The sequence below is a fragment of the Humulus lupulus genome, chromosome 6 (genome assembly GCF_963169125.1).
Source record: "Humulus lupulus chromosome 6, drHumLupu1.1, whole genome shotgun sequence".
Lineage (NCBI taxonomy): Eukaryota > Viridiplantae > Streptophyta > Magnoliopsida > Rosales > Cannabaceae > Humulus > Humulus lupulus.
The window spans coordinates 22,142,097-22,159,296 of record NC_084798.1 but is presented as its reverse complement, the minus strand read 5'-3'; the positions used below and the strand labels follow the sequence as shown (position 1 = coordinate 22,159,296).

The 17,200-nt window shown below is 41.3% G+C and overlaps 2 protein-coding genes and 1 non-coding gene across 3 annotated transcripts; all 3 read right to left on the bottom strand.

Moving 5' to 3' along the window:
* Positions 1-4,151: 4,151 nt before the first annotated feature.
* LOC133784822 (uncharacterized) lies at positions 4,152-12,829 on the bottom strand. The gene is made up of 7 exons (XM_062224094.1): positions 12,361-12,829; positions 11,363-12,269; positions 7,784-8,713; positions 7,428-7,667; positions 7,073-7,316; positions 6,850-6,988; positions 4,152-4,405 (listed from the first exon to the last, which is right to left on the bottom strand). Exons 1-7 carry the CDS (start codon positions 12,827-12,829, stop codon positions 4,152-4,154), a joined length of 3,183 nt encoding a protein of 1,060 aa, XP_062080078.1.
* Positions 12,830-15,106: 2,277 nt separating this feature from the next.
* On the bottom strand, positions 15,107-15,300 carry LOC133787205 (U2 spliceosomal RNA). Its single transcript, XR_009872240.1, has one exon. It is a non-coding gene; the product is annotated as a U2 spliceosomal RNA (small nuclear RNA).
* Positions 15,301-16,093: 793 nt separating this feature from the next.
* Positions 16,094-16,443, bottom strand: LOC133781864 (auxin-induced protein 15A-like). The gene has a single exon (XM_062220973.1). It carries the CDS (start codon positions 16,373-16,375, stop codon positions 16,094-16,096), a length of 282 nt encoding a protein of 93 aa, XP_062076957.1. The 5' UTR covers positions 16,376-16,443.
* Positions 16,444-17,200: the final 757 nt, after the last annotated feature.

Sequence of the window (17,200 nt, the reverse complement as noted above, 5' to 3'; positions counted from 1 at the left end):
TCAACCACATGTTCAAGGAGCTGATCGGCACAAACATGGAGATTTATGTCGACGACATGCTGGTTAATTCAAAGAAAGCAGAAGGGCATGTAAGGGATTTGCAGGAATGCTTCAATGTCCTGAATAAATATCGGATGAAGTTAAATCCCCTTAAGTGCTCCTTCGGAGTAGGATCAGGGAAGTTCTTGGGATTTATAGTTAACTCAAGAGGAATTGAAGCCAATCCCGAGAAAATTAAAGCTCTGATCGAGATGAAATCACCAGTAAAGATTAAAGATGTTCAAAGCCTGACCGGGAGGATTGCTGCTCTCAGTAGATTCATTTTGAAATCGACAGACAAGGGCGTCCCATTTTTCAATCTACTAAGAGGCAATAAGAAATTTGAATGGACAGATGAGTGCGAATAGGCCTTTCAAGCACTAAAAACACATATGGCGCAACCACCCATCCTATCAAAGCCGGTCGATAAAGAAACTTTTTTCATCTACCTGGAAATCACGAAATCCGCTGCTAGTGTTGTTTGAGTAAGAGAAGAAGAAGGCGTGCAGAAGGTCGTCTACTACGTAAGCAAAAGGCTGATTGGAGCAGAGCAGCGGTACCCGCCCATCGAGAAGCTAGCCTACTGCCTAGTTTTGGCCTCTAGGAAGTTGTGGCCTTACTTCCAAGCCCATCCAATTATGATCTTGACCGACCAGCCTCTTCGACAAGTCCTACAAAAACCAGAGGCTGCGTGTAGATTGATAAAGTGGGAAGTCGAACTCGGGCAGTTCGACATATCTTACTTGCCGCGAACAGCGATAAAATGACAAGCCTTGGCTGACTTCATCGTGGAATTCACAGAGCTCACGAGTGGCGAGCAGACTGAAGAGCCCAGCGAGCCTAAGTGTCAAATCCAAGCACCCACATGGAAATTATTTACGGACAGTTCTTCTAACGAGTCCCACGCTGGGGTAGGAGTAATACTGATAACGCTAGAAGGGCATCGATTTCACTGTGCAATCAGATTTGACTTCACTGCTTCTAACAATGAGGCTGAATATGAAGCACTGCTCGCTGGATTGCGGTTAGCCAAGGATATGAATATAAAAGTGCTTGGCATCTATAGTGATTCTCATCTGGTGGTGAATCAGGTCCTGGGAGAGTACCAAGCGGGAGGTTTGAAGATAGTTGCCTATCTGAACAAAACAAAGGATCTGTTAGCCCAATTCGACAGATACAGTCTCCAGCAAGTACCTCGCGATCAGAATTCCAACACGGACGCTTTGGCAAAATTGGCAAGTGCAAAGGAAGTTGATACTCTGAACATAGTGTCAGTCGAGTGACTATATGTACCAAGCATCCAAACAGCAGAGACCACTCTGGTAATCCAGATGGCGAATACATGGATGGCACCATATGTAGAGTATCTATTGAACGGCGTGCTACCAACGAACAGAAAGAAAGCCAGGACCCTTCAGTGCCAAACTGCTAGGTATATCCTGGTCGATGGAATCTTGTACCAAAGGGGATACTCAATGCCACTCCTTAGATGAATTATGAAGGAGAAAGCCAAAGAGTTGATGAAAGAGGTACACGAAGGTTTTTGTGGAGACCACCCTGGGGGGCAAAGTTTGTCAAAAAAGATCCTAAGGCAAGGATATTTCTGGGCAATGATGAATGAAGACTCGATAGAATACGTGCGGAAGTGTGATAAATGCTAGAAATTTTACAAAATCCCACGAGCAGCCCCTAATGAGCTTAAGCAAATGCAAATCCCATGGTCGTTTGCAGTTTGGGGTATCAACCTCATCGGATCTTTGCCCACGGGAAAAGGCGGTGTCAAATATGATGTGGTTGCCGTCGACTACTTCACCAAATGGGCCGAAGTTGAACCGCTGGCAACCATAACGACCAAGAAGGTGCTAGATTTTGTGATCAAAAATATTATTTGTTGCTATGGTTTGCCAAGGAAGATCGTCTCGGATAATGGCACCCAGTTTGACAGTGATTTATTCACGAATTTCTGCAAGTGGCATGGTGTTATCAAGAGCTTCTCTTCAGTCGCTCATCCTCAAGCAAATGGACAAGTTGAAGCAGTCAATAAAACGTTGAAGGATACACTGAAGAAAAGGCTAGAAGAATCTAAGGGGGCGTGGCCAGAATAATTTCCTGAAGTACTCTGGTCGTACAGAACTTCCCACCGAACAACAATGGGTCATACTCCATTCTCTTTGGCTTATGGATATGAAGCTATGTTGCATGTTGAATTAGATCCGCCTTCGCATCGCAGAATAACGTACGATCAAGATTCAAACAGCCAGCTATTGATGGAATCCCTGGACACAATCGATGAGAAACGTGAACAAGCCCAACTCCGAGTAGCAGCGTACCAGCAAAAGGTCGCCCGGTATTTCAACTTTAAAGTGCAAGAAAGAAAGTTCAATGGTGGAGATCTTGTACTCCGAAGAGTTTTTCTAAACACCCGTGACCAAGCTGCTGGAGTTCTCAGACCTAATTGGGAAAGGCCATACCAGATTGACGAAGTCCTTCTCCCAGGCACCTATAAACTTGCACGCTTAAACGGATATCTCGTTCCTCGCTATTGGAATGGAGAACACCTGCACAAGTATTACCAATAAACAATTCTTCTTAAAGAATTGGCTTGTATTAATTTTACTTTTTACAAGTTTTGAAAAAGGGGTTAGTCATTTTATGTGACTAATCACTTATTAATGTAAGATCTTATTGATCACTCGTACATACATGTTTAGTCCATCTATTACGAGAAATATAAGGGACTACGCGCAGCCAGTCATTTCTTTCCAATTATTGTATTTATTACAAGCATTTTCTCATTACGTGTGTTGTTTTGTTGTATTAAAATACAATTATATTGCTACGAGCAGTAATGTTCGAACAGGTTCTGGTCAGGGCAAGTGACCAAGGACCTAAAGCTCCTCTATCACTTGGGGGTCATATAAGGTACAAGTAAGCAAAGCATATCGTTAAAAGGTATGTAAACACATGAGCCAAATAAGTGAAAGCATGCTAGGGTACTTAGAGTATTTTTCAAAATTTATATTTTGATAAATCAATCCAAAGTGCTATGCTAAGTTCGGTCATGCGGACAAGGTATTATAATAAAATAGGAAGTGTTATAATATCAAAAACGAATTACTTTACACCGCGAGCACTACTGCTCTGATGTAATTGTCTGATTAAAAGAAAAAAAGCTGCCCATACAGCAATAAAAATATATTGTCTTTACATCACGACCCATAGGTCGTGCAATTAAAAAGATAAAAAATAAAAACAGAAAAAGACTAAGGGACTGGAGGATCTTGGGGAGCATCCTGGTTGACCACCTCTTCAGCATCAGCTTCTCCTCCGTCCATCCCAGTGGCCAGCGAGATCTCAGGGGAAGCAGGAATCCTCGCTCTTTCTTCTTCTGCTAGTCGAGCAGCACAGCGAGCGAGCTCGGCGTTTCTTGCATTCTCAGGAAGGTAATTGAAGTTGGAACCCTGGTTGTGCTTCCAGAAATTGTAGAAGCATCGGAGTGTGGCATTCTTGTACCTTTCCAAATTACTGTCATTGGCTTTCTCAAGCTCCTCGATCCGGCCCTCCAAGGTTGTAGTCTCCCCTCAGCTCGCGATCAACTCCTGCTCGAGCTTTTTAGCCTCGCGGTAGTTAATGCGGTTAAAATCTTTGAGCTGGTCCCTCTGCTCGATGGCTTTATCCAAAGAATTTTGCTTCTCCTTCAACTCCACAGCTAGTTTGTTCTTCTCCTTGAGTACCGCTGCAAGCTGTTCAACATATTTTGCTTCGGAAGCTTTGAGTTCATCAGCGTGCCATTGCTCCAAAGATTTGGCCTACTCGGTAACAGCACCCGAGCGGAGACGGCTGGCAGTAAGGTTCAGCATTGCCTGCGATCAGAGCAAAGGTTAGACTAACTATAGAATATAGAAGGGTTGTCTCCACAGAAAAAGATGACTTACACTGGCAAACTCGTTCAAGGCACTGTTTAAGATCTGGTCGACGTCCATCGTCTCCGTCCCAGCCATTGCCTCTCGACATCGTTCATGCTTCAAAATCTTGGCCACTTTGTCTTTGACCAATCTTAAGGCACGATTCGGTATGTTGCCGCCTGTGGAAGAAGGCCCGGCCTGCTGAGTCTAGTCGGCTGGGGTCGGGGGAGATGGTGTCAACCCAGCAGGAGCAGGGGGAATTTGTTGCTCGTGAGGAGAAGGTGGTGGAGTTGCGTTGGCTGAGGGTTCGTCCTCCGGGATGCCTGCAATGCGAGGCTTCTTAGCCTGAGGCGCTTTACTGCTTTCCCCAGGATGCCTCTTGCCAGTTTTCTTTCTGCTCGAGGGAACCGCAGGAGCCTCAGGGGCGCTGTAAATGTCGAACACGTTCTCGGAGTCCATGTCTGGAAAAGAAGAAAATAGTCAAACAGTGAGATAGCATAAATGACTAAGTATATTACATCAGGAAAAGAAATAAAGAAAGATTGCAAAGTCAAATATCCGAGCTATTATTACTGGTTGCTATACTATAGACTCTATTAGTCACACACTCACTCTCTGACATGAAGAAGTCTGGACCTAAATTTGGAGCATATTTAAAATTGTCGTCTCCGTCGAATAGGTGAAAGGGAATTGGCAAGCTATCTAAAAGCAAAATAACTGTACCATTCTCATCTGAAGATTCGTCCAAGTGTTCGACAGGCTCAGTGGCCTTCTTTTTCCCCTTCCCCAAGGGGGCAGAGGGCCCCTCTGCTGGAGGAATGCCAACTGGTTCCCTGATCATGACCCCAGTTTGTCTCCTTCGTGAAGGTGACGCTGGTGGTTGCTGCTCGGGTTCCTCCTCGACCGTGGCACTCCCTGCTGTTGACTCTCTCACATCCTGGTGAGGGGCCAAAAGGCCAACCAGCCTAAGGTTAGCCTCTGTGACCAGAGCCTTGACGCTTTTCTCCACGTCATTCATGCTAGCCAAGAGATCTGACCTTAACTCCATGTCTGGAGTAGGTTCTGGTCGCAACCATGGGCCTGAAAAGGGTACAATATTCTAAGGAAATGCAGAGAAAAAATTGAAGAAGAACTAATGACCAGTGGAACAGAGATATTACCTCCTCGGGTGAAGGCCAGGTTGTTCACGACCATATCGGTCGTAAGGAAATACTCCTGATGGTATCTCCCCACGTTCGATATATGAGTTGTGTCACTCAGGAAGGTTCGCCCTGTTTCCTGGTGACAAAAATGGAATAACCCTGTACCTTCTTGCTTGGGGTTAGACTTGAGGTCAAACAGGTAATTGACCTCATGAGGTGTAGGTATGGGCCATTGTTTGTGACTATAAAGGATATAGAGTGTCGCAAGCATTCTATATCCATTAGGAGTTATTTGGAAAGGGGTAACTCCAAAATAGCTGGCCACCCCTTGGAAGAAGGAATGAAGAGGCAAGGTAGCCCCCGCCTCAATATGGAACCTCGACCAGGTGCTGAAGGCGCCTCCGGGCAAGTTCGCCCGTTGATCTTGGTTGGGTTGGACTAATGTTACCCCCGTGAGTCCATACTTCTTGATATAGTTGGCGATCATCCTGATCGTCACTCGGCTCTCAGGTACTACATACCATTCAACATCCGGTTGAACAACATGTCAAGGCCGGGCTCGGGTTTGAATAACAGGCTCGGGAATGTTTCTCTCTCGACCACTGGTCGAGGGAGTCCCAGCCTGCGAATCAGGTCGGGTCGAAGGACGTGGGGTTTTCTTCTTTTGGGCGGTGGACTTAACTCTACCCATATTTACAAGGGTTGATTGAGGTCTTTGAGGTGAGGCTCGAGAGAAGGGGATCTCCTGGATTCGCTGCGATGGGTGCTCTTCGTCCTCGAGCAGTTGTGCGAGCAGATCGTCGTCAATAGGCCTCCCACCTCCCCACAGATCTTGCATTAAAAGCTGCGAACAGAGAAAGGGGGAGGTGAGAACGAAAGGCCTAGAAAGGTGGTTAGAATAACGTTGCTCGTGTATAAAAGTTTAACTTTTATATGACCAGCAGCATTCTAAAAACACAAGATTTTATATGAGTAGTTTAAAAAGCGGATCAAAAAGTGAAAGTAAAAAGTTTTCTGGAAAAAGAATTTTCAACTCCAAAAAGGGCGGGAAAAACCCTGTTTTTCAACTAGCCTAAAAATCAAATCGAATTTTTACTTCGATTTTACGCCCTAAACTTACGATCTTGACTATCAAATTGGCTCCTAACTCCTACAGAGCAAAACTACGCTACCCTATCAAGCGGCAATCGGTATACACACAATCCTCATTCATTTCTACCCAAGAACACGAAAAAATTTCAGAGCTCAAAACAGGCATGTAACAGTATGCATGGCATGTCAGAGAGCAAGAAAGTTGAAGAAATTTACCTAAATGAAGATTGGAGGTTCTGAAACGAAGCAACTTTGGGCGTGCGAATAGAGGATAGTTAGAACAAGCGACGGATGATCTTCAAAGTTTCTGAGCTCTGGGTTGAAGTTCTTGAGGGTTCTTGGCAAGAAAATGGCAAGTAAAAAGTGAAAAGGTAAATTTTGGGGACTTTTTTTTTTTTTTTTTTTTTTGATCAAGAAGAAAAGGAACTTCATTGAACAAACAAGCTGTACAAAACAGTGCTAAGCACTCAGAACCGAATCTGTACACAACCAGCAACTCCTACACTAATTACATTGTAATTTCCTTAAAAAGGACTGCTCTTGGACTGTAAATTTTCTAAAATTAACCAAGTAAAGTCTATATTTAACAACATTTTTAATTTCATTAGCAAGACAATCAGCTGCCAAAGAATAGTCATCAAACAAGCTTCTGTTCCTATTCCTCCAAATACTGTAAGCAGTGGCAGCAACAGATAAATTCAGGATAGCTGCCATCAGACCATGCCGAGGTCTAGCAAGCCAAACACTCCAACTAGTGAAGTCACTCGGCCAAGCAATGAAACCAAACCAATTAAACAAAATTTGAAGCACCTGCTTTGATAGACAACAGGTAAAGAAAAGATGATGGTGGCTCTCAGGATAGCACCCACAGACCGGACACAGCTGAACAAGCACCTGAATATGCAGCTTTAACAGGTTATCCCTAGTAAGAAGTTGCTCATTAACCACTTGCCAAAGAAGGAATCTATGCGTAGGTAAAGTAAGCTTGCACCAGACTGCCGAATAGTAGCCTACAAGCTGCTGGTTTAGAGCGAAGTTATACAATTTGGAAAGCTGAAACCTCCCAAAACTACCCGCTGCCTGGATCTCAGTGAAACTAAATTTCTCCCTTATGTGACATAACTTCCTCCAATACCAACTACAGTCAGATTTCAGAGTGTAACTCCAGAAATTGAGGCCTTTCAAATATATAGAGTTAACCCATTTAACCCATAAGATCTCAGGCTACTCAGATAAAGCCCAGATATACTTGGCAAGAATTTCTCTATTCCAAAGAGCACCATCTCTAAAACCAAGACCACCATACGCTTTAGGAAGGCAAACCTTCTGCCAAGAAGCCAGATGAGGTTTACTTCTCAGACCAGCACTTCCCCACAAAAAGCTACGGCATAATTCTCTATTTCCTTGACAACACTCTGAGGTAAAATAAAGATGCTCATCCAATAATTTTGGAGACCAAATAAAACCGAGTGGATGAGCTGCATTCGACCTACATAGGAGAGGTGTCTATTGGACCAAGAGTGAAGTCTTAATCTGATTTTTTGCAAAATTATATCACAGTCCTCATGACGCCACTTAGTTGGCCTCATAGGTACCCCAAGGTACTTAAGAGGAAAGGAGCTTTCCATGAGATTCATCTCCTGAGTTATAATGTTTCTCACAGCAGAAGAAACTCCTCCAAAAAATATTTGAGACTTAGCAGAATTTATAGTCAAACCAGTAGCCGAACTGAAATCATCAAGAGCATTTTTAAGAGAAAGAACAGCTGAATGAGTACCCTTACAAAAAAGGATCAAGTCATCAGCAAAACAGAGATTTATAAGCTTTAAACTCTTGCACATCGGGTGAAATCTGAAAGAAGGTTCAAGAGCAACAAGTTGAAGTCTCCGAGTCATATATTCCATGATAAGAACAAACAATAGAGGAGACATTGGATCTCCCTTACGCAGCCCCTTCTTACCCTTGAATTTACCTTGAACACGACCATTCATGAGTAAAGAATAAGAAGTATTCCTTAAACACACCATAATCCATCCTATAAACTTCATAGGAAAACAGAGAACTTTTAAAAGATCCTCTAGGAATTGCCAATCAACCATGTCATAAGCCTTGCTCAAATCAATCTTTATAGCACATCTAGGGGAAGTAATAGCCCGACCATAGTTTTTAATAAGATCCTGAAAGATCATGATATTATGAGCTATTGAACGACCCATAATAAACGCCCCCTGGTTCGGCTGGACAATAGCAGGAAGAACCAATGCCAATCTAGAACATAAGAGCTTAGCTATACATTTATATAACGTAGTGCAGCAAGCAATTGGTCTATAATTGATAGCTCGAGAAGGATTGGCCACCTTAGGGACTAAGGACAATGAAGTTTCATGAAGATCTGAAGGAAAGCTCTCTGTTTCAAAACAATGACTGATAGCATAACAAACTTCATTCCCAACAACCTGCCAGGCAGCCTTGAAAAATCCAGAGCCATACCCATCCAGACCCGGCGATTTGGTGGAGGGAATACCAAATAAAGCACTTCAAATTTCCGTAATTGAAAAGGGTTTTAACAGAAGAGTTTGGTGATCTATCGAGAGCTTAGGACCCAATTCTATACAAGCCATGTTGATACTACCTGTAGCTGAACTCTGACTCCCCAAATAACCTCTGAAATGCTCAACAAAATGAGAGACAACCTCAAAAAAATTATCCACCAGCTGACCTTGATCATTAACAAATGAAGCTATACCATTATCAGCTCTTCTTTGCTTCAGATAAGCATAGAAAAAAGAAGTACTCATATCTCCCTTCTTTAACCAGTCAATTTTATTTCTTTGGGTAAAAAAACTATAGAACATTTTTTCCTGAACTAAGTAAGCTTCAGCAGCTTCCTTAACAATTTGCTGGTATCTAAACTGTAATGCCCCGGATTCCCTATTGTGGTTAATGGCTGGATTAGTAGGCCGGGAAGGCCATAATTGTTTAATTATGCCATTAAATGTGTTTATGCATGTTTATGAGAATTATATTATAATATAATGTTAATTGTATGCATGTCGATGATATATGTTGAGACCACATTATGATGTGGGTTCATTCGAGCTATTCGACATGAGACGATCGTAGAATATTAAAGTAGCGGTTTAGTCACAACGGGTTTAAGTGCCGGGGCATGGGTTGAGTCTCGGGGTGATTTTGATGACTAGAGCGTTACCAGGAGATAAATGGTAACGGGATGTGAATTATTGGTGTTTGAGATTATTGAGAATAGCGGGAATTGGAGAGCGTTAATTATGATTAACGAGATAGGAGGGAAGTGCCAAAAATGCCCTTGGGAGCCTTTAGAAAGTCTTAATTGACCTAGGGGTAAAATGGACATTTCACCCCTAGGATAGATATAACTCTTGATGGCTGAAGGAAATGATGGAAAAACAGAGTATACTTTAGAGTCATCCCGTACCTCCTTCTCCTCACTATCCTTTGTGGTTTTTGAACCAATTTTGAGGATTCAAGCTTGGGAAGCAAGCCTTGGGAGTTTAGGGGTGTGTTCCACCATTGAAGACCATCATAAGCCAAGCTTTGGGTAAGTTTCTAACCATGGTTTTCTCTAGTTTGCTCTGTTTTGGTTTTCTTTTGCAGCTGAGATTTCTAGGGTGAATTCATGGTTTTGTAGGGAGTTTTGGCTAGGGTTCCCATGCTTGTGATGTTTGGGGTGTGTTAGGATGGTTTTTGGGTTTGTTTGGCATCAAGAATAGGCTTTGGAAGCTTGGAAATCGAGTTAGAATCGAAGGAGTTGAAGAAGGTCGGTTCAGGGGAGTTTGGGCCTGGAGGTAGCGCTACAGCGCCCACCCTAGGGCGCTATAGCGCTCCTCAGGAGGCTTTCTGGCGCTTGTGAGGTTCTGAGTAGAGCGCTATGGCGCTAGGGGTTGAGCGTTGTAGCGCTACCCTGTTCCTTCCAAACCCCGTTTTGGGTGTTTTTAAGGGTTTTTGACTTGGGGTTTAAATCCTTAAGGCCCGGGATCGAATCTACTCACCGTGTGGGCATGTTTCGAGGTCCCGAGGGTGGTGCTTAGGTTAAGACCCTATTATTGTGGATTCTCATTAATGGAGGTTATAATTGGTTGTGATTAGGTAACCGCTAAGGAACTAAAAGATCGATCGTTCTCAGGGTCGTCTTTATCATACTTCTCACTCGAACTTGAGGTAAGAAAACAGTGTATGAATACAGTTGCACCCTGTACAGGTATATGACATGCATGGTTTGATATTGAGGCATGTTGGTTGATATATGTGAACGTGGATTGCATATTAAATGCTAAAGAACGCTGAATACCTGCTTGAGACACTGACTAGTCAGGGACCGACTCTAAAGTCGATGATCACGCATTGAATGGCTCTATGGCATTAATGCGAGACCGACCCTAAGGTCGAAGAACTTATAAGCGCTTGCCTGGTCTACGACCAGATGACTATAGCCAAGGTATATGACCCCGGTGACCGTTAGTCACGTGGCTAAGGGACGTTGTCCATAGCTTCGACTCTAGAGTCGTGAGGAAGGTTATGATGGTGACTAATCACTATGCACCTGTCCTGGTCAAACATATGAAAGAATCACTTAACCATTAAGCCCTAGTGACCCTATCGTCACATGGCTAGAGGGAGCGATGCTCATTATTGTGACTTTTGGCTATTGTCACCTATTTGTTGGACTGATAGTCCTGAATGGTTATTATGATCGTTGTTGATATTATATCATGTTTAATTATGTTTTCTTACTGGGCCTTGGCTCATGGGTGCTATGTGGTGCAGGTAAAGGAAAGGAAAAGCTTGGCCAGCCTTGAGTGAAAGCTTGGGCGATGTGATGTACATACAGGGCCGCTTGACCGCCACGGTCAAGGAGTTCTCAGAGGGACTAGGGGTTTACCCTATTTTTGCCGCTTAGGCCGGCGGGGATTGTAAATTTGGAACCGTAGCGTCTCTTTTGTATTACGAACTACCTGTAAATATTTTGAAAGGCTCATGAGCAGTTTGTTTACTTAATGAAATGTACCCTTTCCTTTTTACTGGTTTTTCACCTTAACTTGATGTTAACACTTAGATCACGTTTTTAACCAAAGGACTCGGGTAGCGGGTCAAATTTCCGGTTCACCGTTCACCGTAACTATTCTGGGGTAACCAGGGCGTTACATAAACTCAGTCGGATTAGCTTGGGCTTTTAACTGAGCATCCTGGTACTTCTCTTTAGCCAAATCAAAGCTCAAACCAATATCTCCAAAAGTATTATGATTAAACTTCTTTAAACTATGTTTCAGCCTCAAAGTTTTTAAGAAAATAGCCCTTAAACCAGTAGCATGAATAGGTAAATGCCAGCTGAACCGAACCACTTCAGAAAACTTAGGATGATCAGCCCAAAAATTGTAAAACCTGAACAACTTAGTACCCAAACTCACCTTAGACTGAATGTTGACAACACAAGAGTAGTGATCGGATACAACTTCCCATCTAAAGACAGCAGTAGCATAAGGAAAAAGATCAATCCAAGCCTCATTTATAAAAACATGATCAATTTTGGAATAAATGCGAGTTGGACCATTTTGATTATTAGTCCAAGAGAAAAACGATCCTAAACTTTTTAAGGGAGCCACATGAGCCTCCTCAAGCCAACGAACAGAATCAGCCATCTCAACACCAGAAATAGGATTACCATCAGCTCTATCCATACCAGAAAAAGGGGCATTGAAGTCCCCTAAAATAATCCAAGCTTCATGCACAAGAGAAAGCCTAAGTAACCCTTCCCACAGTCTCCTTCTGCCTTCTAAAGAATTAAAACCATAGACAAAAGTAATATAAAACCTTTGCTTCTGACCAACCATCGAAACCAAACAGTGAACAAATTGAGGAGAATCCTCAAGAATTGTAACCTTAACAAAAACATTCTTCCACACAATCAATAATCTGCCCTCTATAACCAAACTAGTATAAAAATCCCAATTAGGTAACTTTTGCTTCATAAAATCCAGAATTTTAGATCCCTTCATCTTAGTCTCCAAAAAACCTCCAATACCAATTTTGAACCTACTACAAATATCCACAACTGATTTATGTTTATTAGAACTATTCAGACCCCTTAAATTCCAACTGAGAATATTACTGTTATCTATTAGTAGAAATATGTAAGGGAATACCATCTTTATTACCACACAAATGCTCTTGAAGAACCTGAAACTGATTGAGTTTATCTTGTCCTTGTTCTGAACTCTTTGTAGTTGAAACTGCCAGCTGCCCAGATTTCAGATGAGAGGCTACTCGTTTAGGAGTGAGCCATCTTTTTCTGTTCTGCTTATCCTTATCAATATCTGAATTTGCTCGAGTTTTAAGCTGGTTGCCCTCTGATGTAGCGACTGGAGCCCTTTCCATCTCAGTAGTATTAGCCCGATCCCCTTCCTTTTCTACATTAACCAAACCTGCTATCTCCAAACCAGTAGGCATTTCCTCCTCAGCAGTCGGCCTTGACTTCACCTCCTCTTTAGATGTGGTTTCTTTTTTAACCCATTTTGCTTTCAAATCTTTTCGACATTCCATCTCAGCATGAACAAAACCAGAGCAAGCTTTACATTTAATAGGAAGCCATTCATACTCCACCTCTTGTTCCATTATCTGACCAAACTCATTCAGAAATTGAAACTTCTAGGGGGATTATCAGTTACTTCCATATCCACAAGCACTCTAGCAAACTGAATTCTTGAACGCTCCCTAGTAAATTTATCAACCATTATCGGTTTACCAAGCGTACTCACAAGTGCACTAAGACATAGTCAGGCAAGCAAATCCAGAGCGGAACTGAACGAACAAGGCGAATAACACTAAGATCCGCAGACCAAGGCCAAATGATAATAGGCTTCCGATCAAAATGAAGGATACCATTCTCAAGAACTTGATCTCTAGTAGCTTCATCATTGAATTTTACCATGGTTAATCCCATAGTCATTCTAGAATCTGAGCTATCCCTAAATGACCCCATACTCTTTTAATGAATCCTTCGAAACCAGCCATAGGAGGATTTTCCCCTAGCACCAAGCATATAACTGCCGAACTCCAATTCGCAGATTGGACCTTAACCTCTTCTGCATCTATCTTTGCATATTTCCTTCCATCTTTGAATGCTCAGAAAACTCAAGTTTCTTATCAGAAAATGAAAGCTTACTTGTTGTAAATTGCTGCCATTGTCGTTGAGCTGAAGCTTGAAAATCCCCTTCCTCAGCCTTATCTGCCCACATTGCCCCATGTGAAATCAAGTTTACTGGCCTATCTCCAACGAAACCTTCCTCCTGAGAACTGCCAGTCCCAGGCAGACGGTGCTCTTCGTATCTGAAACCTAAACCCTCTTCGCGAACCTCTTCATCTTCGTTCAACCCATCCGACTTTTGGTCGTTAAGCACCAAATCATTAGGACCAGAACTATTAGAATCCCTCTGATCTTGAACCTGCTGAATCTCTTGATCGTCTACCCTAATTGCAGGCTTACGAATCAGTTTTTTCCTCTTCGCCATGGGAGAGAGCAAAACCAAACCTAAGCCAAGCTTTTTGGGGACTATTTATAATGGCTGAAATATGATAAAAATGAGTAATCATGAGTTATCTTTTTCAAGGCATGGGGAAGTGTAATAGCCGTCAGAAGGGTTACTTGGAAAACGAAAAGGCATGATTGGACGTGATTAGGTCACCTTTTTCGAGGAAGCACGAGTGACTCTGACAGATTTCGTGGGGTATTCGAAAGGTCAGTTCCCTAAGTTTACTTATTGCTGGTCGCAATAAATAAACTTGGGGGCAAATGTTTATCCAAAAAATAGTTGGATGACGTGGCAAGAATTTTCAGCACGTGGCCGACACGTGACAGAGATGCTACTCGCCTATCGACCAGAGATACTTCCATGCGCGGGGTTCAAGTTTTATGTACGACCAGCTTGGTCGTATACTCCGTTTATTTGTGTATAAATTTGTATAGTTGTAATGACGTTCGAGAATATCTCTTCATTATAACCTGAATATCCGTTCATTAAGGAAAGATATGATTAATTGACTCATGTAACCATCCTTGAGCCTATAAATATACAAGAAATAGCTCAAGGGGGGATCTTTTTTCAACTCCTCTTTTCTTATCTGACAGAAAGAGAATTGTATTGCTATTATCCATCGTCTGTATTGTTTCTTCTTCTAAGGGTTGTGAAACTCAAGAATCCTAGTTCTTTGATCACACATTTGAACCTCAACATTAATAATAGCATCAAGTGGACGTAGGTCATTACCAATCTTTGGGGCCGAACCACTATAATTCTTGGTGTTCTTTACTTTCCATTAGATTGTCTTTTCAAGCATCGTGCTATTTTCCTGTCGTATATTTGACTCCGTGTCGTTGGCTAATTTGAATGTCAACATCAATAAAGTCTGCCAATATATGCAGAAATCGAGAGAGGCTCACTGGAAAACTGGCAAAATGTACCAGCAACAGATCAATTGCTGGTGTCTTCACTAAAGCTGTCCCAATTATGCAGTTTTGCTCTAACTCAAAGTTGAGCTAATTCCCACTTGTATTCCTTAATTTCTGTTACAAGTGGAGTTAGTTAAAGTTGTTCTTAACTTTCTCCATCACATTCATTCAACCTCTGAGTTTAATCTACACAGCTTAATACTAGTACTCTATTGGTAAAACTAGGAAGCTTCTGGGTCGGTGAAGAGAAAAATTGCTAGCGTGTGGACTCACTCCCCTCTATTAATAATTACTTGACCAGGTGAAAGCATTTTTCAAAATATAGAATAGACATAACCTAAACAAAACAGATAATACAATTACAAAAATAAATGACAAATAGGAAAGTCGTACGTAAAATGGGCTATGAATCATATAGAATGAACTAACTTGAACTAGTTTTAATGGGGTGCGCAGGCTTATGCAATAGTGCAAAACATAAGCCACACTCAAAAGCCCAAATAGCAAGCTATTAGAGAGGCTTTTCCCCTTAAAAAATAAATTTAATATCGTGTGGACCGTTGGCCCACATATCAGATATTAAACTGATAAGAACAGATACTACACTTGATCTTAGCCAAAAGGCCGAGAAAGGTATGATTTTGAATAACTAATAGCTTGTGTTTTATAGTTCTGTAGTGAAGTAAATGTTCGTGTGTGACTAATGTGGGACTCAACTCAACTAACTAACTATATTCGTTTAAAGCAAGCATATCTGCCTAAGAATATGTTTACTCCTCAACTCATTCAAAATAATAAAATTGGTGATCTGTCTTTTTTCTCGAACAACTGAATCTTTTATAAACTTCATTTATGAATTATTACTGCAAACCTGTGAAAACTGGCATAAGTGACCAACAAATGCAACCCTTGATTGAATATTGTATAAAGAACAGTTTTTCATTCTGGGTGATTATGTACAAATTTATTATGTTCCTACAAAGAAACAACTCATGGGACTCTATTTATAATTCACACAATGATTGCAGCTCCAATTAGAAAACATGATTGATAGCTTAGCTTGATTTGGATTACAAGGCTTACATATCCCTTTACTCAGCCTCATACATATACTCTTTGATTAAAGTAAACTATATATAAGCATGCTTTCATTAACATGATATGGAAGCAAAACTTTTGCTGCAACTTGCTTAGTGTGAAACTAATCATATGAAATATAAGGGTAATTGGGAAAGAATTCTTTGTCGGGATTAATCAAATAACTCAGTTGAGAATATCTTGGTAATGTATTCATTTATCTCAATCTTAGGGACAACTTTTCTGTTGATCCCCAAGGAAAAATATATACACATGGTATTGGCATTGTTTGCCTTACAAAATTGTAACAATCATTTTTGTTAGAGATTGTCAATAATCAGTGTGTGTGCCAATCATTGGGCATTCAAGTGAGAAATAAGATCAATGAAGGCATCTTCTGTGCAGGGAATTGTAAGAGCTCCCATTGGATGATCGAATCCAAATTCCTCTTCAGCTTGACTCAACAACTCTTGGAATGATGGCTGGTTCAAATATGCCACAGGGATCACAAATCTCTTCATTCTGTTTTCCCCAACATAAACTGCCACATACCCTTTTGGAACTTCTTTTGAACTTGAAAAAGACCTCTGAAGTAGCTGCTTAGCATAAACCATGCTTGGAAATCGGAAACCCATTCTTGTGATTGTCTCTAAAGGAAGAAGGAAAAAATAAAGGTGAAGAAAGAAAAGAGATCTCAAATGGTTTGCAAAGAAAGCTAGATACTTGAAAATGTGAAAATTTGATGTGCTAGTGAACCCAATCTTATGTGTATATATACACATTCAAGACCCTTGATGGGATATATCTAGATGGGGTCTAGTGAAAGGAATAGTCCTTGACAAATCACATGATATTGCCATCCTAAGGAATACTTAGGATGGTCATAAACCTTCATTTCCAGCTTGTTGAAAAGAAAGCAGAACAACACCAGGCCCAACTGTCCTTTTTCCCAGCTTAAATATTATTTTTAAAAATAAATAAAATAGAGTACAGATTGTTACTTGCAGGATGTACTAGCTTCACTATAGAATCACAGAAAAAGCTGTAGGACATTTTAGTTCATTATTTCTGTTGTTATGATTGAACTCTCTAAATCTAATGAATAGATATTTCTTCCAATTCTGAACCCAAATTTTGTAATAAAATGTCCAAGACATGTCCCCTATGGCAAGGGACCACACATTTACCTACAAAATAAGAAATTTTCTTCTTTGTGATATGATCTTGCACTGGTTTTCTTCTGTATTAGTGGCCTTGTCATTATCAACTTTGCTGTCATTGCCCAGTTACCGGATGACAAAGAAGATTTCTCGTTATAATATATTTATAGCACTTCTCTTCCTTTCAGAATACTCATTATGTTCTTTGTCTATAATATATAACAATAAATGTCTGCATCTAGTAATACCGTCATACAATTCTTAAAAAAAAGGAAAAGGAAAGATGACCACTTAAGTCTC